The sequence below is a fragment of the Morus notabilis genome, unplaced genomic scaffold (genome assembly GCF_000414095.1).
Source record: "Morus notabilis unplaced genomic scaffold, ASM41409v2 Scaffold4090, whole genome shotgun sequence".
Classification (NCBI taxonomy): domain Eukaryota; kingdom Viridiplantae; phylum Streptophyta; class Magnoliopsida; order Rosales; family Moraceae; genus Morus; species Morus notabilis.
In genome coordinates, this window is record NW_010358780.1 from 20236 (window position 1) to 43919 (window position 23684).

The 23684-nt window shown below is 35.5% G+C and overlaps 2 protein-coding genes, 1 long non-coding RNA gene and 1 pseudogene across 3 annotated transcripts; all 4 read right to left on the minus strand.

Annotated features, from left to right (window-relative positions):
* Positions 1-606: 606 nt before the first annotated feature.
* On the minus strand, positions 607-2824 carry LOC21385078 (annotated as a pseudogene).
* Positions 2825-6000: 3176 nt separating this feature from the next.
* Positions 6001-7510, minus strand: LOC112090671 (ervatamin-B-like). Its single transcript, XM_024162564.1, has 2 exons — positions 7075-7510; positions 6001-6648 (listed from the first exon to the last, which is right to left on the minus strand). Exons 1-2 carry the CDS (start codon positions 7508-7510, stop codon positions 6053-6055), a joined length of 1032 nt encoding a protein of 343 aa, XP_024018332.1. The 3' UTR covers positions 6001-6052.
* A 2396-nt stretch (positions 7511-9906) lies between these two features.
* On the minus strand, positions 9907-11518 carry LOC21385079 (zingipain-2). Its single transcript, XM_010093413.1, has 2 exons — positions 11056-11518; positions 9907-10505 (listed from the first exon to the last, which is right to left on the minus strand). Exons 1-2 carry the CDS (start codon positions 11516-11518, stop codon positions 9907-9909), a joined length of 1062 nt encoding a protein of 353 aa, XP_010091715.1.
* Positions 11519-15940: 4422 nt separating this feature from the next.
* Positions 15941-20745, minus strand: LOC112090672. Its single transcript, XR_002901752.1, has 4 exons — positions 20479-20745; positions 20297-20364; positions 19525-19556; positions 15941-16666 (listed from the first exon to the last, which is right to left on the minus strand). It is a non-coding gene; the product is annotated as an uncharacterized LOC112090672 (long non-coding RNA).
* Positions 20746-23684: the final 2939 nt, after the last annotated feature.

Here is a 23684-nt window from a genome sequence, read left to right on the forward strand (position 1 = left end):
AGTGAACATAATGCCATCGGATCCAAGTGGCTCCTTTACAACTTAAGCCTAACAAATTTTTTTTTACAAAGTTTCTCCTAATTTACCCCTCTGAAATTTTCAATTTGCAATATCTGTATAAATATTTAGAAATTTTCAATGGTACCCCCCAAAATTTGGCTACTTATAATATTTCACATTTAAAATATCAAATAACCCAAAAAATCAACCATAATATTATATAAATCCACTGTTAAACATCAAAAGTGTATTAAACTAAATTAAAATTATAGTATTGTTGTTTTAGTTAAAATTTTAGTTTACTCTACGTCCTCCTTAAAATTTTTTCTGGATCCGCGGCGCTCGGGTAGTGATTCAACCACAACAAAAGCATGAAATATATATGGGAATAATTAGTTATAAGCTCGGGCCAATCTCATATCCAATTTAAATTCTCATAACTAAATCGCTTACAAGGTGCAAACATAGGCTGCATTATTTCAACAGCGAGGAAACATAAATGAAATAAGTAAAAACTCAAATCAATAGGTATAACCAATATCAGAGGATCTAACATCGATCCTCCGTTAGATCTTGGTAATCGAGCAGTAGACTAGTAGTAGTTGATTATGCTATTGGGTAGGAAGCATATTGGGCAATACCACATTGACCTTGAGGCGACTCAACATCTCTAGCGATCCTCATGTATCCATTCTCACCCCAGGTCTCTCCCCATGAATTCTTCAGCAACCAATACTTTGTCCCGTCCTCCGTCGTCCCGTACCCGACGATAGTAACAGCATGGTTTGGCTTAGTTCCACAGTCGCCGGAGAAGACCCCGTATTTGTACGATTGGAAAGTCGAACTTGAAGCATCGATTGTAATCGAGACCGGTTGCTTCGACACCGCCTTCAACAGCTCCTCCTCGTTGTTGGCCGGTACGGCTTCGTAGCCCGAGATCTGGACGGCGGAGTTGCCAGCTTGGCAAGAGTATCCGTCTCCTCCCTTGTATGGGTAATCAGATTCAGTGCTTATGCCTTGGTTTTGTTTTATATATTCAAATGCATTGACCATCCATCCACCTTGGCAGCCATTGTTGCCTTCACCCCTGTTGCAATCTACAAGTTGTTGCTCGGAGAGTGAGATCAGCTGCCCAGTTTTGATCTGTGTTGCACCCTCCACAGCTGCTACAGCTGAAAATGCCCAGCAACACCCTGCATATATGATTATATATATATATATATTTTTATTTGTTTTAGAGGACCTCATATGTAGTCACTTTAGTTCTTGAGGGATTCGGATGGCCTTCAAAAACGTACAATGCCAAATTGTAAATGACTAAATTCTTCCATTTTGTTTTTGGGACTCTAAATAGAATACAAGATCATCAAAATTTAAAATTCTAAAACTTAGCCAATACGACATCCATCAAGTCCACATGCTCCATAACTATATATATATATATATATATATATATATATATGGAAAATGGGAACAACTGAACTTATAGCATAAAAGTATACTTATCCTTAAAATCTCGTCCCTATTCAAAACAAAAATAAAATAACACATTATGTAATGAATATTACAGAAATAATGCTTGCCAAAATACAGTATTACGGAAATAACGGAAAGTAAAATCCTACAAGTATCTCCTCTCTCCAATGCACTATAAAATTACGTGTCATTGTCAGTGTCAAAATTTAGCATCTGACCAGTATAGAAAACTTATATATTTTCCAACGCAATATTATTATTTCTGGTGCTAAAAGTTTTGCTGTTGATTGTTGTATTTGAAGTTTACTTTAAAAAATTTCAAATAGCATTATGACTTGTTAAAGTATAAAATTATTGTTGGCCCACCTCCTAATAGCTTAAACTTTTGGGATGGAATGGTAAACTAATATGGTATCAGAGCGGGAGGTCCTGAGTTCAAATTCTCGTAATTGCACTCTTTATCCCCATTTAAAAATTGTCATGTGTTGGGTTTTTAATATATCTCGGGTTTAAATATTCACGTGTTGGGCTTTCCAATTAATTTACCCACACGATTGCCCATTGTTCAGCCCACACGTGAGGGGGAGTGTTAAAGTATAAAACTATTGTTGGCCCACATCCTAATAGCTTAAACTTTTGGGATGGATTGGTAAACTAACATGACTTGTAGCAAAAAATTGAATAGCATATGTAAATACATTATTTTCACATTTTTTTTAATATAAATATAGTACTAACATTAGCATTTCCATTACAGATTGTCTAAGTTTTGCAATAGTCCGTGCCAATATTAATTAGTACTAGTAAAGACTACTTTATTAAATTATGCTTGATATATCGATTTATTTAAAAAAAAAAAAAGTAAATGGCATGGGTATGCTTACTGTACTCTTACCACATCGGCCTTGGTCCTTTACGGGAGTGACAGCTCCTTGGCTTCGCCAGTCCATGCTAGGCGGGACATCCGTCACAGTTTGGTACCGAAAAGGCTCGTCTTCGCCGAACGATTGCGAGCGGTGATCAGGTAGCTTGTAGCCAGTAAAGTAGCTCAGGACTTTCTCGTTCGTCAAATCTGAGAATTGGTTGATGCTCAGCTTGTAAGTCTCAGTCGAGTCATTGTTGAAATCGTTCACGAAGTTCAGATTGTCAATGAAGATCCTTTTTGACGCATTTTCTTCTCTTCGTCGTCCGCGTAACTGCGCCCATAATTAGCCATCCATTCCTCATGCAGCGTCTCAACAGCGGCAAGTTCGTCATGCAACGTGCGGGACGTGGCTTGGGAAAGCCAAGTACCTGAAATTATCAACAACATAACAAATGAAAATGTGCTTTCAATTGCCAAACCCATTTTTATAGCAGCTGGGTATATAATGATATTATAGCAAAAACTCTTGACAATTTTTAACAAGTGCTTGAAAAGCGGTAAAGAAGCAACCATACTTGATGGGTATATATAGAGATCAAGATTTCGGTTTGCACAAGTAATGGAAATATCAAGAGTTAAGGCCGCAAATGAAGGCCGGTTGGAGTACTAGTTAAAATTTTCTAGCGTGCATAATGGGGTGGAAAAAATATTATAGATGAACTGTACTTATTTGTTTATTTTTAATTTTTTAGAGTATAATGTATTTATAACTAGTCAAGGTTTTGACAATATTAATAGGATTAGTCTTTTAAGAGAGAAGGTTAGAGAGAGACGGAGAAGGTCCTTAGAGAGCATAGGTTGATCGGAGCTCTGGCACCGTTTTTGAGTGCGTTGCCGAACTCCCGGCTGGGAAATTTGGTCCTCCAATTCGTCTTGTTGTGGGCTTTTCATTGGTGGTGGTCGTGGTGTATGGTGTAATGGCTCCATTTGGGTAGATCTGAACTGGTTAAAAGCTTAGAAACTAAATAGACGGTCTCCTTTCTCAGGGTAGATATCCACTTGGTGGCTGAAATCTCTTTGCTGGCGGTCTTCCTCGATGGTCCTTTGGCCGAACGCCTTTCACCGGAGGTTTCTACCCGTGGTGGTCGGAGGTTTTTGTCTTTTTGTAACTTTTGTATTTGTAATAAGCTTGGTGGTTTCTCTACTCGACCCTCGTCTGGTTTGTTTTTTTTTTTTCTTGTTAGATTTAGGTGTTCGGCTTAATGCCGATAGGGTGGTCTTGGTCCGGCTAGAATTTTTTTCTATGCATTGTTGATGCCCCCTTTTTGTGGGTTTTAACGATATGTTCCTCCAACGCTCGACAGCTCATGTTGAAGAGAGAGGTTTTCTCCAGTTGAGCTTTCAGTCTGCTCGTTGTTAGTGTGCTTAGGTGCTTGCCCGGTTTCACACCTTAGACTTGCATTTGTCCCTCTGATGGGTTAATATTGTACCAAAATGACTGTTTATTAGTATTTTAATGAAATACAATTTTTCTTTCAAAAAAAATTAGTCAAGGTTTTGAAGACTAAAGTTACAGGAGTCCTCCATACACACACATACATACCATACGCAAAGAATGATCACATCTTATAATGAAGAGGCAAATAATATCATTATCAGTTAGCGCGACTTCCGTGATCAAAGGGAAATTTCGCTCTGGGTAATACGTTCCAAGAAAATGTGCAAGAGTTCATGCGTGACTGATGCTATATTACTAATTAATGTGAATGATGACTTGCAGTACCTGTAATAATCCATTAACACTCTTGTCTGATTAAGAAAGAATTTGGAGGGCAGAGAAAGAGTACTTGGTTTGGAGTATAGGAGGAGTTGATGATGATCAGGTTGTTTAAATTGAGAAATAAAATTGATTATATTTTATACACATTAATTTAGGAATTAGCCTTTGCGGAATAATCTTGGCAAAGAAATCAGAAGATTACCTTTTTTGTTTTGTTTTGTTTCCTATCAGCGAAATAAAGAGAAGGAATATGATATTAACAAATTAATGTAGTGGGAACTTTAGTTAGATAAATCGAAACAAAACAAAAAATTTAAAAATAATATCTATTAACATGTTAATTCAAACAAAATACAAGAAAAAGAGCTTCAAAATTAGTTTTTTTAACAGATAAAATTTGAAAGAATAAGAATGAGTAAACACTCAAATTTTATTCATAACAATTCTACCTCCTTACATATGATGAGACTAACATTTTTATAAGTTAAATTGTACTAAACAGTGAGGAAAGTACATAAAACAAGGAAAAATAAATAACTTTAAAAGTAAAAATAAAATGAACTAACTTATATTTGACCTAGGAATTAAGCCAAAATGAAATTTAATTTTATAGATCAAATTATTATTAGAGCATCTCTAACTATGCTAGCTACATTATGTTTTTAACTAAAATGGCTAATGATATACGACTTTTTGTTTTTGAGATTTTCTTCATTCTAACCATTAACTAAATGAAAAATGAGACAAATACCCCTTAAATGTGCATGAGTCAAGATTTCTACCTCTTACTCTCGATTAATAACTTTTTCAGCCAAATAACTATACTAGTAAAAAGGTATTAATCAAGAATGAGGAGTAAAAATCCAGACCCAAGCACTCGTAAGGGTGTATTCTGTAATTTTCTCTTAATGGGACACAAATGGTTAGCTATTTAAAAGAATGCATCTCACACTAGTCAAATATAGATCGCAGAAAAGGGCCGGCCATTTAATTTTTTTATTATTTTAATCTTTAAAATGATTACTTTTTGAATTAGTGAGTTAATTTCTTTCAAACCATAATACACGGTTCAATAAATATTAAAATAACTTATATTTAGTTAAAATAGGGAGTAAGTTGCTACCTAAAATAACATTATAGTTATTTTAGTTAAAGTTTAGCTAAAATTTAGGGAGTCCCTTTAGAGATGTTCATACAAAATGAAATTTTCTTAATTGTGGAATTTCTAACTTAATCAAATAAAATATTCTAAGAATAAAATTTGAATTTTCTTCTACGGTAATTATCTTCGAATCAAAATATAATTTCCAACTGCCGCACGATTTCTGCAATTAATTAGCTTCCAATTAACTATCAGATCAACTCCAAATAGGCCGCAGAGAGTTTTGAGATCATGGCAGTTAATTTTTTTAGTTTAAGAAATTCTTCCAACAAGCAATCCTTTAAAATAGTTAGAAGTTCAGCATCCTTTCCTTAAAATTTACGGGTTATCTATTTTGGATTTCGCTATATCCATAAATCAAATTAGATCAGTATACGAATATGAAGAAAGTAATGTTCTAGTTAGTTATATTTTCACGTTTTTCTGCATATTTTTGGGGGATTTTATTTCTCATTCTGGAATTTATTTTTGCCAATTAAGATTTAAGGATTAATAATATTTAAATATTCAGAATAACTATTTACAGGGAGTTCATCTGAAAATGTATATGAACAACTAGATTCCCCTTTAAAAAAAAATTGATGGAAGAAGTGATATATATTCATTCTAACTGCTAAAATAAGCATATTCGCTTATAAGAACAACACGTTCCTCTCCTTTAGGAGGCAATTATCAATTATCAACCAAAAAAAAAAAAAATCTAAAAATTTATGGCAATGGAAATCTGGTTTCAGGTTATATAGCCAAGACCACCTTAGGGATTAGTTAGTTAGGCAGTTGGATAGGAAGCATATATGGCAATACCACAACGGCCTTGTGCGAAACCGGGGTTTCTCTGGAGTCTCATGTAACCACTCTCACCCCAGTTGGTGCCCCATGAGTTCTTAAGTAGCCAGTATTTTTTACCATCTTCAGATGTTCCGTAGCCGACGATCGTCAAGATATGGTCCAACGACGTGCCACAATTTCCAGAGAAGACCCCGCTCGAGTAGAGCTGAAACTCTTTGCCCGCTGAATTTACAAATGCGGCGACCGGTTGTTTGGACACGGCGTTTAGTAAGGCGTCCTCGTTGTTTTCAGGCACCACTGCGTAGCCGCTGATCTTGGCAGCATGTTGGGACGCTTTATTCTTGTCACAAGTTCCGTCCTTCGCCTTGTACGGGTAATTCGACGCGCTGGTTATGCCTCCGTTTTCTTTTATGTATGCAAAGGCATCGTCCTGGTTTCCTTCCGCGCAGCCTCGAGTGATTGCGCTGTTCGTGACACAGTCCAGGAGTTCTTGCACCGACAGCGTGGGCAGTTTGCCCGTTTTGATCTTAGTCAGGCCCTCAACTGCTGCTGCGGCGGCTTGTGCCCAACAAGATCCTGCACAAAATTTTGGTGGTAAAATTATGTAATGTGTAGGAATTTATTTACTAAGAGATATTCGAATCTATTTATTTTTTTTCTTTATTTAAAGAACTACTCATTGTTATCAAATTAATAACGTATCCAGTTACTTTCTACCATATAATATTATGTACACATTGACATAAAAATTGCAGAAAATGACATGGCGAAAAATGAAGGATTAAACCGGTCCCGGAATTTCATGTATATATGATATCACCAATATAACTTTGTCTCCTACCGGCTGTTTCTATAATGTTGCCCTTAGAGTATATTTCTTGATCTAAGTTAGGAAAAAGGACGGACCATCAAATTTTACCGACATATATATATATATATATATGTATATGAGTAATATATTATAAAACAATATTCTTGTCCCTATGATGATTCTCAACTTACCACATTTTCCTTGTTCCTTAACACTAGTGACAGCTCCTTTTTGCCTCCAGTCGATGCTAGAAGGAGCATCGCCACTTAGGGCTTCATACGCGAGTGATTGAACTCCGGGTGGTCTTGAGACCAATTTCCCACCGGTACGATAGCGAATGAATTCTTTATTTGTCAAGTCCGCAAATCGATTGATGCTCAACTTGAAAGTTTGATTCTTTTGGCTGTTGAAATTCTTTACGTATTCCATATTCTCCTTGAATATCTTAAGACGTTCTTCCTTCTCTGCATTGTCCTTGTAGACGCGCCCATGACGAGCCATCCATTGTTCGTGTTTCGCTCGAATAGAAGCTTCGTCTAGCGGTCTTCGGCAATCGGCTTGAGAAGCCCATATTCCTAGAACTAAGAGTGCCAGAAAAATTGTTGTCCCTTCAAGTGTGGAGGCCATTGTATTGGTTTTGATTTATTACTTGTGAAATGGCTGGGAATTATGATTGAATTTCTGGGCTAGCTACGACACATATAATAATTTTGATGATGTTAAAATACCCCATATATATACATATTATATTGATTGGTTTCGGAGATATCCATGGTATATATAGAAATACGCTTTAATTGACCAATATGTGCGGCGAGGCACTTTTGTAGAAGTTGCAGGGGGTGAAGAAAAGATAGGAAAATCTACGTGATAGAAACTTGTGGTCGCTGCTGGCTTAAGATAAACCCCTCAAGGCGATTGCCCAAGGCCCCTATAAGCCAATACCCCCCTTATTTCTAGGACACTTAAAATTGTTATTTACGGAAGCCTAAAAATATATATTGAAATTAATTGCATAAATTAGGTCCTTCCAAAAGTAAACCATGATTATAGGCCTTAACTTGGCCTTAATACTTACAGGAAAGATAAATTTTATTAAACAAGAACTAACATAATATAACACATTTATTTTCAATAATTTTGAATGTTTATTGTCTCTTTTTACTGCCCATTTATCTTCACAAACATTTCTTGCGAATGATATTTTCTTTCCAAAAATCACTTATTCCCTTCTCAACAACTTTTCAATTGGAAAACAAGGAATGAAAAAATTCTTTTGATTATTGTTACAACTACTGAACATATGTACTTCTTATTGCTACGACTAAACAATTGCTGTCAAACTTTACCCTTTCATACTCTTTTTTTCTTTTATAAATAAATTATCGTGAAAATTGAAACAATCCAGAAAAGGGCAATAAGGACAATATGAAAAATAACTCTAAAACCTAAACAGAAAACTAGAAGTACCTCTAAAATGATTAAGCCGATGTGAAAGACACTCGAAACCTTTTGGCTAAAACACAGTTGGAAAAAGATTAAAGAGGAAAAAGAGTGTATGTATGTGTGTATATATATATATATATATAATCAGAAATCAATTCTCTACAAAACCGGTAGTAGGAAAATCTTGCCATATCTCTATGAACTGCAACAGAGACGAAAGTCAGACTATAAAATCAACAAGATATATCTTCTATCGATGTTGCATAAGAAGATAGTTTTTCTGCCACATAATTTGCCTTCACGATACATGTGGGAAGCCCTATAGAAAATCAACAAATCCACCACATAGGTATAATCACATTCAAAACAAAGAAAATTCCTATATACAACCATTTAGTAGACTCAGCTGCGGTGATTAACATCCATTATCTCCGCCTCAAAAGCATGAAGAATTCCCAAGAGATCCGAGATTCTTCATTATAGTAAATGGCCTATTTTGTTTTAAAAGATATCTAAATTTCTAATTTTACTTCTACTTTATATTTGTTCTTGTTTTCTTTATCCCTCTTCTTCTCTTTTCACATCTCTCTCTCCTATGAAAACCCTAACAGACCCGAGATTCTTCATCCAAATCACTTTATCGAAGACTCAAAGTGGTGAAGCATCTTGAGGAACTTTTGCAGCTATGTTAGAAATATTAGACCATTGGTAAATTATATAAGTGAAATTCTGTGCGCAAAGTGGATATACTCATATTAAGAGTGAAGATATAGTATATAACATGATATTATATTATGTTCTTTTTATCGTTTTTGCTTTGCTTTATTGTTGTTGTGGATTATGGTTTAATTCCCAACAAGCATTTTTTGCTTGTAATTCCTGAAACACATTGGTCTTGATATATATATATATATATATATATATATGTGCAGTTATTTTAGTTTGCTTCATATACATGAAATTAAGAACTGCCCCCAAATCGAACTGCAGTTACTTTAGTATATAACTTGGATTTAATAACTATTTTACCTTTTCCGCTCATGTGGATCTTCGTTCTTATTGTCTTGGATTTTATCCATTATTGCTAGCCTCACTTTGTTTTTAAGTTCCTGGCTCTTTTTTTTTTTTTTTTTTGGGGGTTTTTTTTCTGAGCGGTACTAATTTGTACTCTTTTGTAATCCTTTTATTTTATATTTTTATAAATTTATAATGATATGAGTCAGACATTTGGTAAAGGATGAGGTGGTTTGTTAGTGCCAATTACCCAATGAGATGAGCTAGTTTTTCTTTTATATCAAGTTTATTCCAAAAGATAAACATGGCAATGGAGAATGTTGTTTCCAGTTTCTGAGCGGTACTAATTTGTACTCTTTTGTAATCCTTTTATTTTATATTTTTATAAATTTATAATGATATGAGTCAGACATTTGGTAAAGGATGAGGTGGTTTGTTAGTGCCAATTACCCAATGAGATGAGCTAGTTTTTCTTTTATATCAAGTTTATTCCAAAAGATAAACATGGCAATGGAGAATGTTGTTTCCAGTTACATTAATGATAAAACCGCAGGGTTAGTAAGTTAGGCAGTCGGATAGGAAGCATCCACGGCAATACCACAACGACCTTCTGGGATACCAGAATTTCTCTCGAGTCTCATGTAACCATTCTCACCCCAGTGGGAGCTCCATGAGTTCTTAATTAGCCAGTATTTTTTACCATCTTTGGATGTCCCATAGCCGACGATCGCCACGACATGGTCCAAGGTAGACGGGTCACAATTTCCGGTGAAGACTCCGCCTGAGTAGAATTGAACCTCTTTCCCCCTCGAACTGACAAAAGCCGCGACTGGTTGTTTGGATACGGCGTTCATTAAGGCATATTCATTGTTGTTGGGTACTAATGCATAGCCGTTGATCTTTGCAGCAGATTGGGATGCTCTATTCTGGTCACAAATTCCGTCCTTTCCAACGTAGGGGTAATTCCATTCGCCGGTTATGCCTCCATTTTGTTCTATGTATCCAAAAGCATCGACAGGGCTACCTCCTTTGCAGCCTCTAGTGTTTTGGTTGTTGATGATACAGTCGACGAGTTGTTGCTCCGACAGCAAGGGCAGTTTCCCGGTTTTGAGCTTGGTGAGGCCCTCCACGGCTGCCACAGTCGCGTGTGCCCAGCAAGATCCTGCACAAAATTTTGTTGCAATTTAATTAAATGGTGTAATATATGACTACGTAATTTTTTTTCCTTTTTAGTTTTGAGCTAGACCGCAACTCTATTTTGTACTATACATTAGCATGTGAGTCTTATGGCATGTAATAAATATGTGGTCACATAGAGCGACTCACATTAAAAAAAAAAAAAGAAAAAAAGAAAGGTGAACAAACAAATAAAGTTACGGCACTGTATCTACATGACACTCATATCTCAATTACTAAAATGCTATGTTAGTTTGTGCCAATCTACTTGAGACGCGTTAATCATCTTTGACATTAGTTATTCTGTGACATTTTACTTGAGACGAGTGTAGATAACGAAGGTGCTGAGAATTACAATATTTGTGAATGGTAAAATGAAGAATTAAATGGGTCCCCAATTCATATATATCATATATAATTCACTTGACATCATTAAATATATATATAACTTTTTCCCCCATATATCTGTTAGTTTTGATGTTAAACCTTAATTAGTATATTTTTTGATCTAAGCCCTATGGTGATTCTCTACTTACCACAACTATGGCCTTGGTCCCTAACGTTAGTGACGGCTCCTTTTTGCCTCCAGTCGATGCTAGAAGGAGCACCGCCACTGCTAAATAGGGTTTGATCATATATGGATGAATTGTTAACTCTGGATGGTCTTGAGAGTGAGGACACCATTAACCCTCCATTACGAGTATAATCGAATTCTTCGTTCGTCAAGTCTGCGAATCGGTTGAGGCTCAGCTTGAAAGTTTGATTTCCTTCGCTGTTAAATTTCTTTACGTATTCCAAATTCTCCTTGTATATCTTAAGACGTTGTTCCTTCTCTGCATTGTCCTTGTAGGTACGTCCATGGCGAGCCATCCACTGTTCATGGCTCTCTCGAAGAGAAGCTTCCTCTGGCGGCTTCCGGCACTCGGCTTGAGACGCCCATAACCCTAGAACTAAATTAAGTGCCAGAAAAATTGTCGTGCCTTTAAGTGTCAAGGCCATTGTATTAGTATATAACCTTGTTCAAGTGGGAGGGAAATATGATTAACTTTCTGGGATATGATATTAATTAATTTGGATCTATATATACATGATGGATAAAAAAACAGAAAAACTGAAGGAGCCTATATTTATAAAAGTTGATTTGTCTTGAAGATATTTATGATCGTGTAATAGATATTTGTTTTGGACCAAGATGTGTGGTGAGCCTCATTTATAAAAACTAGAAAAGTACTTGTAAAACTTGTTGTCAGCACCGGCTAAGGGGTAAAGCGTTCAACGCTGAACAAGTTCCCTTTAAAGCCATGAGCTGGCCGCTATTATTAGAAAACTTTTCTAAGTTTTAACGAGTTATTCTTAAAACCGGGAAATTAATACTAAAATTAATCAAGTTGATTAGATTTTAAAACAAAAGAAAATCTATTAAGTAGGCCTTGGCTTCCCCTAATCTTTGCAGGAATATTTTGTATTTTAAGATAAATCTCGTACAGGTAGGAACTAGTATATAATATATGAAAAGTCAGTTATTTCTAAGAGAAAATTGTGCAATTTACCTCCAAATCACATAGATGATGATTTCTACCCTTCTAATAAAGTCTACCCCTTTGATTCTTATTTTGATATTTTAATCATATTTTAAAAGACAAAAATACTCCTAATTATATTTAATTAAACCCTAATCTGCCGTGCTATCTCATTCTCTCTCCTTCTTTCTAACACTGCTCTCTCTCTATCCAGCCCCTCCTGTTTCTCTCTCTCTCTCCTCCACGTAATCTGATCTCCTCTCTCTCTCTCTCTCTCTCTCTTGCCGCCTCCTTTCTCCGCCGTAGCCAAGGCTCCTCCTCCCCTGTCTCTCTTCTCTACCCCTCTTTCTTCTCTTTGCTCATATCTCTCTCCTCTGTATATTTTCCGGCTGGCGTAGCTCTCCCCTACGCTGCACATTTTCTCTCTTCCATGCCGATATGGCTATCGCGATTTGGAACTCACCGATATCGCACCTCTGATTTGCTGTCACGATTGGAAGTTATGATCGCTGAGGGAGGTGTTACGACACCGAAGACTCCGATCTTCTCCTCCGATTCTCCGATCTCCTCTGACCTTGCAGATTGCGGCCTCACGACGCCTCTTTTTTTTGCACCATTACCAAGTGCGGCACCAGCGCCACCACTAGCATCTTAGCTTCGATCATCTCTCCAAATCAGACGAGCTTCTTCCCTCTCTTTCTCCAGATCAGCCGATTTTGACAATGTTTTTTTTACCTCCGATCGTCTTCAACGCGGGCTGGATTCTAACTAGTTTGGTTTTACTATTATTATTATTTCTTTTTTATTCTGATTTAAGTATTTTTCTTCTTCTCTGTACAGTTTGTTAGATATATTTTGATTTGGCTTTTTAATCAAATATGTTTTTGCCAGTGTAGCACTCATAATGAAAATTCAAGGAATTTGTTATTACATCTTATATGTGCTCCACAAAATGTAACTGAGGGCAAATGCGTCCAATTACTTGATATAGAATAAAATAAATACAATTATTCTAAACACTTGGAATGTTGAATTGGTAAAATTAAAAACATTGTCTTCCAGGGGACTATTCGTTTTTAGTAGCATAATAAGAATTGGTAATAAAAAAATGATCCTCCACTAGGGATTATGTTTTTTTAGTCGCATAGTAAGAATGAGATGACAAAAAACATCGGCCTTCACTAATCTCTGATTAACTAATACTTTAAGGAAAAAACATGGTCCTCCAATGGGGACTATGTTTTTTTAGTGGCATATACTCTTTTCATCTCCCAAATAATTAATAAGCACTGTTGTTTAAACCGACGGTGATTTATATTAAACGATGCCGTTTAATATTCATTGTTAGTAAACTGTTTTCTTTTTTCTTTACAAGTATTTTCTCAACAACCAATAATGAAAATTATATTTGTGGTTGGTTGGTGGACAAGTATTGTCTCAACAACCAACACAGCTTAGCGGAAAGACGGGCGGAAAAGGAAATTAATTACAAAGAAAACCCAAATTACCTTATTTTTAAACTTTAAAGGGATAATGAAGTGATTATTATATAGCTTTTCTAACAATGACTAATAAATGAAGGTTTTCTTGAATATTAGAGAAAACCCAATTAAATTATGTATCTTAAACTTACCGTGTGTTTTTTTTCTTAATATAAAGTTATTTGTAATTACCGCATTAAGCATAAATGGTGCATTGATTATTTAAATATATTTTATAAATTTCTTAAACGATAAACGGACCACTATGTTAAAAAAATATTGTATGTGGGCATACTATTATATAGCTTTTCTAACAATGACTAATAAATGAAGGATTTTCTTGAATATTAGAGAAAACCCAATTAAATTATGTATCTTAAACTTACCATGTGTTTTTTTTCGTAATATAAAGTTATTTGTAATTACCGCATTAAGCATAAATGGTGCATTGATTATTTAAATATATTCTATAAATTTATTAAACGATAAACGGACCACTATGTTAAAAAAATATTGTATGTGGGCATAATTTGTGAAATACATAAATTGTTGAGAATTAATAGAAAGTAATATTTAAATAAATATAAAAAAGAATATAAAGAGAATATTCCTTTTAGTGTTAAATATAGAATAAATGGGTTGGAGATGAAATTGATACTTTAAATCAAAGATACTTTAGAGATAGAGTATGGTAAAATATAATTTTTGGTTAGTAGCATAATAAGAATGTGTAATAAAACCATGGTCCTCCATTGGGGACTATGCTTTTTTAGTGGCATAGTAAGACTATGTTAGACTTGTTCGGTCCGACCCAACACATGTTAGATTTGTTCAGTCAATTTTAGTTGTGAAAAACAAGTACATTTTATTTTCCCTCCATTTCAATTGTTGTTGGTTTATTTGAGAACCTGTGGTTGTTTGCAATTCTGCATATTTTTGCTCCTGCTCTTGTGTTTTGTAACACTAACATTTAGGATCACGATTTTTTTTTATGTTTATTCCTTTTAGTTTTATGTTTTGTATTCTCTAGGTCAGAAAGGTTGATATGCTTGATGGTGTAACTGTTATACGGTTGGAAAGGGTTGAGGATGAGTTGATTTTGGATGGAAATGACATTGAGCTTGTATTGCAATCTGCTGCTTTGATAAACCGGGTGTATAGTTATTACTTGAAAATACATTGCATTTGGTTAAAATATGAAAATATCGATTCAATATTCTGAGGCTAAGTTTGTATTTTGTTTTGACAGAAATGCCAAGTGAAGAAGAAAGATATTAGTAAGTTTCTCGATGGTATATTTGTTAGTGGGAAGGAAAGAATTGATGACGAGCAATGATCAAGTAGGATTTGTGTTTGTCGGTTCGGTTGAGTTTTTATTTTCAATTCTATTGTTTTGCGGAGACAATTTAATCTCAACCTTTGAAAGCCTTTGGTTTTCTTTAAACACGGATTCTTTTAATTGCTTTCTTTCATCTGTTGTTCCCGAGGCATGTTGAATGCACCACGAGATTCTTTCAATTGCTTTCTTTGAAAGCCTTCCACAATGCGTAGGGGTCTTCGATGTGCAAGGCCTATTAATAGCTTTAAGGTCGAGCATGGATCCAATGGAGCTAGTTTAATAATCGAACAAGTCTAACATGAGTTGGGTCGGATCAAACAAGTCTAACATGAATTGGGTCGGACCTGGCCAGCACGAATAAGTCTAACATCGGCCGGCCCATCCCGGCCCATGTAAAGGCCCACGATGGGATGGCCCATACTAAGCATAGTCCCCAGTGGAGGACCATGTTTTTTCCTTAAAGTATTAGTCAATTAGAGATTAGTGGAGGCCGATGTTTTTTTGTTATCTCATTCTTATTATGCCACTAAAAAAGCATAGTTTCCAGTGGAGGACCATTTTTTTATTACCCATTATTTTTTTTAATCTCATTCTTACTATGCCACTAAAGAAGCATAGTCCCCAGTGGAGGACCATTTTTTTTATAACCCATTCTTTTTTTGTTATCTCATTCTTACTATGTCACTAAAAAAGCATAGTCCCCAGTGGATGACCATTTTTTTTTATTACCCATTCTTATTATGCTACTAAAAACGAATAGTCTCATTTTTTATAACCCATTCTTTTTTGTTCTCTCATTCTTACTATGCCACTAAAAAAGCATAGTCCCCAGTGGAATTTCAAACTTATTCTCTGTTTTGAACCAAAAAGTAAAACACTTTTCAAACTAATATGTTTTGAACCAAGAGGTTCAAACCACATTATTTTGAACCAAAAAGAGCAAATTCATACCGTGTGGAAAAAACTAAGGCCATACTTCAACTGAATATATGGATAAGAAAAGCAAAGCTAGTAATTAAAGCTGAGACCATCCACTACAAAATTAGTCAGCATGGTGGGGACCAAAACTCGATGTACAAATGTATGCATACAATAGTTAGGCTAATATGAATACAATAGCTAATATGAATACAATAGTCAGTAATATACAATAGTTAGGCTAATATGAATACAATAGTCAGTAATATACAAATAGCAAATAAATAATTATTTGTCTTTCAACTTCTTTAGCTTTCTTAACATGGCAACATTTGTTAGTATAACATTTTGCATCATATCACAGAGCTCATCAACGGGGTCCATCTCATCCTCCTTCTCGCTACTGCCACTGGCCTTTCCCTTTCCCTGGCCCCTGCCGCTGGCATTTCCCTCATCCTCCTCGTCGCTACTGCTGTTGACATTACCCTTTCCCTGGCCCCTGCCGCTGGCCTTTCTCTGACCACTGCCGCTGACCTTCCCCTTCCCCTTGGCATTTCTGCCGCCGCTGCCCTGGTCCATGTTTCTACTCCACCAACGGAAAATGTTACAGCTAAAACATTTATAAAACAATTTATTTGGATTATTTTCAGTAGTGATAATAAAAAATCCCATATTACAACCACATCGACACCGCATATTTTTGAACTCAATTGAGTCGTCTTCCTCCCAGCAGCTATGGAACCCACAATAGTCATTAGGACATATATAAATCAGACGACCGTTTTCAATTATCAATTTTGACTTCTTAGGGAACTGGCATGAGCACTCTTTGTTAGTTGAAGTTCAAAGGTTCTGTGGAATTTGACATACTGGAGTCAAGATCTGCGGTCTGATATTAGCATAAAACCAATAAGCAAAAAACAAATAAGAGGACAAAACGTTAAAAAACAAATTTGATGGAAATGTGAAGAGCATCATTGGAAACATTCAAAGAGCAAATAGAAAGAAACCAGAAAATCATCAGTTCTGCTACGACATAAGAAAAATTAGCAGATCATCATTCACAGAAAAGAAGAGCAATTTTGACAGAACCATGACAGAAAATCATCGGTTCTGCTACGACATAAGGAAAACAAGCAGATCATCATTCACAAAACGATCAAACCCCAAGAGCATTTTGAGAGCAAACAAGAATCATTTTGACAGAATCATAAAAGCAATTAGGGTCAACGGTTTGAGAATTAGGAAAATGAAAATGGGGAATGCTATCAATTTAAAACTATAGCAATAATCCTCGATTCACACACATTCGAACCTATAGCACCATTATAAAAATTTTCTCTTTTTGACATACTGGAGGCCTTACCTGCCAATTGCAATAGCCAAAAGAGAGACGAGACGAGACGAGCTTACAGAGACGGTCGAGAGAGAAGAATGGAGAGAAAGTTTCTGAAAATTGCAATAGCCAAATACTGGAGGCTTTACATGAGTGAGCGGAAAGTATTTCTGAAAAATGGAGATTTGGAAGAAGGTTTGAGTGAGCGGAGAGTATTTTTCAGAGAGGAAATTATTTCTGAAAAAATGGGGAGGATAATGGACTAAAGCTTACTATCACGAGACGCGCCATTGGCAGGCAGGTGGGAAATGAGAGGAAAAAAAAATAAAAAATAAAAAAAATCTCGTTTAAAATAAAAACGGTGGTTTAAGATAAACGATGTCGTTTAAAATGCACTGTTCATCTTCTAAAGTTTTTGGAAGAGGGTTTAATTTAGGGAAATTAGGAAATTGGGTCGTTTGGTTGACCCATTTAGGCACATTGGGTATATCTTAAATTTAATTTTAATTGTTCTAAATCAATTTAAATAATTTTTTAAAAATACAAATATAATTTTTTAAAAAATACAAACCAACACTCAAAAATTAATTTGAGTTACCTATCCATTCTTGAGTTTATCCGGTAATTTTTTAAAAATACAAATATAATTTTTTAAAAAATACAAACCAACACTCAAAAATTAATTTTCGGGGAACAACTGGAGAAACTTTCAATTACTAATTATAAAAGAATAAAAAAAAATATTAGTTCCTAATTATTATTAGATATACTAAAGAAGAAGGGAAGATCCCCTGTTCCCACAGATTTAAATTACTGTTCATTCATGTAAAATTACGATTCTACTCTTTTTTCTCTCTCTTTTAGCTTTCCTGTGCGGGGCAATTTAGGTCTAACTCTTTTTTTTCCCCAATTAGAAAGAGGGTAATTTGTACTTAAATGATAGTAAAAATAAATGGAAAGGAAAAAACTTTTTATAACAAGCTTATTGGTTTTAATGTGTGTGACTTAAGGGTTATTCACTCAAAAGTCTGAAAATGTCATGTTAAGAACAATTGATGGGATCTATGTCAGCGAGAAGGGGACAATTCTTGTTGAGGAATGAAATAGTGAAGACTGATTGAAAGTTCTGGACTTAAATATATTATCGATCGACGACAGAGAGAGAGAGGAGAGAGAAAAAGGGCAAAATGAAGACAATTCTATCATTGGAATCCACGGAAAACCCAGAGCCCAGAAACTAACAGAAAAATAAGAATAAATGGAAAAACCATAAACCAACTTCACCTAAAAAAAATGAAAAAGAGAAGAGGCAGAATGAGAAGAAGAGGAGAAGAGGTACGTTGCTAGAGCCACCGGATTTGCTGCAGTTGGTCGCTGGTGTTGGTGTTGAGTTGCAATGTCGAAGGCCACGAGTGATGGAGATGAGCTTGTGATGGAGATGAGTTTTGTTTCAAAGTTGGAGGTTTCAAAATGCTCAGGGATTTGTAAATTTTCAGTTTGTGCAAATTGAGAAAAGTGACAGTGGAAGAAGGGGTCATGCCATGTCTTCAGATTAAGCCATGTTCAGCAGCTCCCCAAGCATAATCATTTATTGTCTGCAAGTCCAGCAGCGGTAGATACATCGCAGCAATGGTCCTTGAGGTATTGGGAAAAACCACTTGTCCCAACAAATACAGTAAGTAAACCTTCACATAAGGCTCTAAACTCAACCCATGGCATTCTTCTGGAACCTCTTCAAATATCTTCTTCAATTCTATTAAACTGTTTCCAAAGCATTCTTTACCCTTTTTCACTTTGAGCAACTCCTTAGCCTTGGACTCGCTTAGGTTTAAATGCGTTCTAATAACTCCAACAGGATCCGCACTCTCAAGTCCTGTAGTTGGCATCCCATCTATGGGAAGTCCCATAATATATAACACATCCTCAAGGCCAAAATCAACAGAGACTCTTTTTCCTTTCCCCTTGCTTCGACGTCTCAAACACAAAACAATGATCCTCTGGTTTGTAAAAATAAACCAAGGCAATAATTAATTGCCAGTTTTGCCTCAATGATTCTGTGGTTTGCTTTTGCAAATCTAAGAACCACCGGAAACAAGTCGCTTGAACTGCTGTATAAACTCTTGCATCAACATTCCAAGAGACAAAACTGTTGAGGTGCATGGTACTTTGTAGTACTTTTTCCGGAGCCATTTCAAACTGTTATTGTTACAAATTTACTACCAAATTATGATCTGAATGAATTATGATCGCCTATTGTTACTAGAGAGTCTAAGCATGAGGACTCTAATTCCTCTACTGGTTTCATATTACTAAAAAAATCAATCAACTCATATTACTAAAAAATCATATCCAGAAATCAACCTAAGCAGAGAATCAACTAAAAAAAAAATCAATGAACACCAAATAAATACCTCCAAATTTCTCCTTGCGCCAACAATTTTCGCTGCAGAACACAAAACATCTTACATTTACGCTGGTCGTATATCAAAATCAAACCAACATAGTAAAACTAAAAGTTAACATTCACATTCAAAATCAAAATGTACGCATCACTTTTAGTCATCCCCCATTATAAATCTACCTCATAATAAACTTTTTTTAAGATCTTCATGCGTCAACATCTTAGCCAAATCAAGCCACAAAATCTCAAAACATAGTCCAAGTTCTAAATCTATCAAAGTTACAAAAGTTAGTCTCTTAGCACAAACTCTGTCAAATGGGCTGATTCGACTTCTGTTACGAGAAAATTTATAATAAATTGAAGAAAATTCCAAAAATTACGAAACTACTGCCAAATCAAAGTAGACTCATGGGGATTTCTTTAGAGCCTTTAGAAGCTAGGTTTAAGATTCATTAGTCTCATCAAAATCAGCCCGAAATCTAGACAAAAATTTCCGTCAGGAATTTGACAGATTTTTGCACAACTTGTAAAAATCATAACTAATTCTAGAAAAATCCTTTTTTCGTGATTCTTGAACCCACTTAAAGCTTAGGATTTTATTTTAAAGGAAAAATTATATCTATGGCAAAACAGTATAGAAAGGATTCCAAAAAAATTAAAATGTATTCAATCAACATCCTATTTCAAGTTTATCAAGCTCAAATCAACGAAAACTCAATCTAAAGCCATAAGAATAACACATTTAACCTCAATAACAAAACTCTAAAGGTTGAGAGTCTTACCCTTGAAAACTAATCAAAAGTTCGGTTTCTAGAAGCTCAAACTTGTAGCTTTAAGGGTGAGGATATGGCTGATCATGGATGGATGTATTTGAGGAATAATATCAAAGACAAAACACAAGAAAATTCATGTTAGTTGCTGCTCATAGAAGAAAATGTCTTTGGAAAGTGATTGAGAGAGCTACCTTTCGAAAACCCAACTCTATGTTGAAGAAGCTTTAACCTTCTTCTCGGATTCCATTTTGACAGCAACTTTGGAACAGTTTTTGGGGGTACCAAATGCGTTTAAAGTGGGGGAAAAAGTAAGGGTTTAGTTCTTCTATGGATTTGGAAGAGAAAGGATGAAGAAATTTGAAGTTTGGAGGTGTGGAAGATGGTTTTCTTGTAGGGGGTTGCGGGAGTTGCGGGAATGGTTGAGGAGAGAGAGTGAGAAAGATGAAAGAATTATGAATCCAAACATTTTTCAGAAACCCATCGTTTATTTTATTTTTGACCCCAAACATTTTTAAAATCATGCTTTGGACTCCATGTTTTCAAAAAGAATTATGTCTTAGATTCCGAATTTGCTAAAATTATAAATTTGGCCCCGAAATTAGATTTTTATAAAAATTTCCTCTATAAGTAATTTCAATACTCTGATTAAGAATTCAATGCTAGAAATTCCATCCAAAATTTTATTTTGTTAGTCTACACCATCTCTTACATTAAAACAATTTATACCACCGCTTTCATGTTGGTCTCGTGCCATAATGGTGTTTCATGATCTTCACTTAATTATTTAAAAAATTAAGTAACTCGTAATTTTTTAAATCTCTAACGGCTCAAAATTAATTATTTTTTATTCTTGCACATGGTAGAATATCAGAAACTAATTATCAAAATAATCGAGTAACCACAAAGTCGTTGACCATTAACTTAAATAAGAAATCTCAATAATTCCTTGTCATACATGAAACATATTCATAAACATAAAGTTTAGGGTATTACATTTACAGCTTATCATGTCTTCGCCCTTTTCCTTGATCAAGAAATTAATGATTATCACACACTTGAACTTAATTGAGGGACGAACCTGGTGGCTTGGACCTTGAAGAAATACCTGAAATCATGTGTTAAATACGCCCACATATTCGTTAGAGACTCCCCGCTAAATAAGAGGCCAAATAATAATATGCCTTTATGCAAGAACTTTAAATCAGCCATTACAATAATAATACATATTGAATGAAAGACGTACTTTTATGCAAGAACTTTAAATCAGCCATTACAAAGAAGCTAATGAATCTAGAACAAGAACCAATCCAACAAACATTTGATGAACTAGAGAAAGCAAAAGCAGTTAACATGGATAATATTTTATATGTGATAGATATATTCCTTTTCATAGTTCTTTTTGAAAGAACCTTTTCATAGTTCTGTTATTTCTGCATGTGTAGAAAAGAAATAAAAAAAATAACAGCAATTTTTAAAAGGAAATTGAGGCAAAGGGAATAAAAATTAATAACATATGTATTTAAGACAAAAAGTACAAAAATCTTGGAAAGTAGCCTGCACCATACATTTTTCTCATAACTGTCCCTATTATCGTCACTATTTCCACTCACATGTTTTTAATAAATGCTATTAAAATACTTTATATTTTTTTCTTCACTAAAGTATAAAAATTGCTAATTCCTATAATTAATATTAAACCTGTCAATATTTGTTATAATTATTTTCAGAAAACTGCTGTATTGCAATTTCTGTTTCTTAAAATTGAGCCTAGATCACCATGGTGCAAGTTTTACTTGGTCAGTTTTGTAAATTATCCACTCAATCATGTATCACTTTGCCTAATGAACTCTCTTGTGACTCATGCAAACTTGTGTAGCTGAGGCAGTGCTGAACTTTCGGGCACGTCAGGCAGGTCACTCTCGCCGCCCGACCACGGTTTTCTTCGGGCACGGGTAGCTCAAAAATATTAATCCCCCCGACAGCCCGCCGCCGTGGAGAAGTCGTCCCCTGCCGTTTGCCGGATTTTTTTTGAATTTTCTGGCAATACCCGAAGCTGCCCGAAAACTGCCTGAATTTGTGCCCGAACTGCCCGAATTTCTGTGACCGTTGCTCGAATTTTTGTGACCGTTGCCTGATTTTTGCCCGTTGCCCGAAAAATGCCCGATGTTTTTTGATCGTTAGCCCGAAAAAATGCCCAAATTTTGAAAAAACTAGTCTTTTTGCCTGAACCCAACCCGAACCCGAATTTTGCCCGAATTTTTTGAACCAAACGGTCAGATTTTGTACCGTTGCCCGACCTGCTCGATTTTTGCCCGAACTGCCAGAAAAATTTGTAGCCGTTGGACCCGAATTTTTGGAGGAAAAAATTTGTTTTTCAACCCAAAAATTTTCCTATAAATACCCCCCCTTCTCCCAACCATTTTCCTTACCCCAAAACTCTCATCCTCTCTCAATTTCTCTTAATCTCTCTCAATTTCTCTTAATCTCTCTCAAATCTCTCTTAATCTCGCTTAAATCTCTCTCGAATCTCGATCTCTCTTAAGCTCTCTCAAAGCGCTCTCAATCTCTCTTATTTTTCATAATGGCTTCTTCTGGTTATGGTGGTGATATTCCCATTGATGCCTAATTCAACATCGAAGAAGGGCAATTTCCTAATGTTTTTCAAACGCAGGAATCGCAAACTATGGAAAGAGTTGCTGATGAAACTGCAAATCCGACTCCTGGTGGACGTACTAGAGGTTGGGGATGCAATGGTGGTGGCACAAGTGGCCGTGGAGGAGAGGCAAGCGGTAGTGCTAGTGCAAGTGTTGCAAGTTCTAAGAAGAAATGCAAGCGCACCTCAGCAGTTTGGGAGCACTTCAACACATTCGAGGATGTCGACAATAATGGTAACATTAAATACGTAGCTCAATGTAAATATTGTGGTGAGAAATTACAAGGTAACACTATTCACGGCACTACACACTTAAGAAGGCACTCTGAAAAGTGTCTTCAAAAGCAAGGAGGCGGAGCTGATCTCCGCCAAACGCAATTATCGTTTGACCGCCAAACCGGCGGTCTAAGCACGTGGAAATACGATCCGCAAGTTGATCGTATGGAAATGATACGATTAATAGCCACATTAGAGCAACCACTAAGTTTTCCTGAACAAAGAAATTGACAACGTTATATTAAAATTGTACATAATCCTAATGCACAATTTTTTTCTAGAACTACTCTTAGGAAAGATGCATTAAAATTATATAAACAAGAAAAGGAAGCATTAATCAACCTTCTACACTCTACAAGTGGTTGCGTTGCGTTAACGGCGGATATTTGGTCCGCCGTTGCCAACAAGGATTATTTAGCTATAACCGGACATTATTATAAAGGTTTTGATTTGGATAAGAGAATCTTA

Coding starts and splice junctions, on each gene's coding strand:
- LOC21385079 (XM_010093413.1), bottom strand. CDS start 11,518: ATGGCCTTGACACTTAAAGGCACGACAATTTTTCTGGCACTTAATTTA. Junction 10,506..11,055: donor GGACCAAGGCCATAGTTGTG/GTAAGTAGAGAA, acceptor AATTTTGTGCAG/GATCTTGCTGGGCACACGCG.
- LOC112090671 (XM_024162564.1), bottom strand. CDS start 7,510: ATGGCCTCCACACTTGAAGGGACAACAATTTTTCTGGCACTCTTAGTT. Junction 6,649..7,074: donor TAAGGAACAAGGAAAATGTG/GTAAGTTGAGAA, acceptor AATTTTGTGCAG/GATCTTGTTGGGCACAAGCC.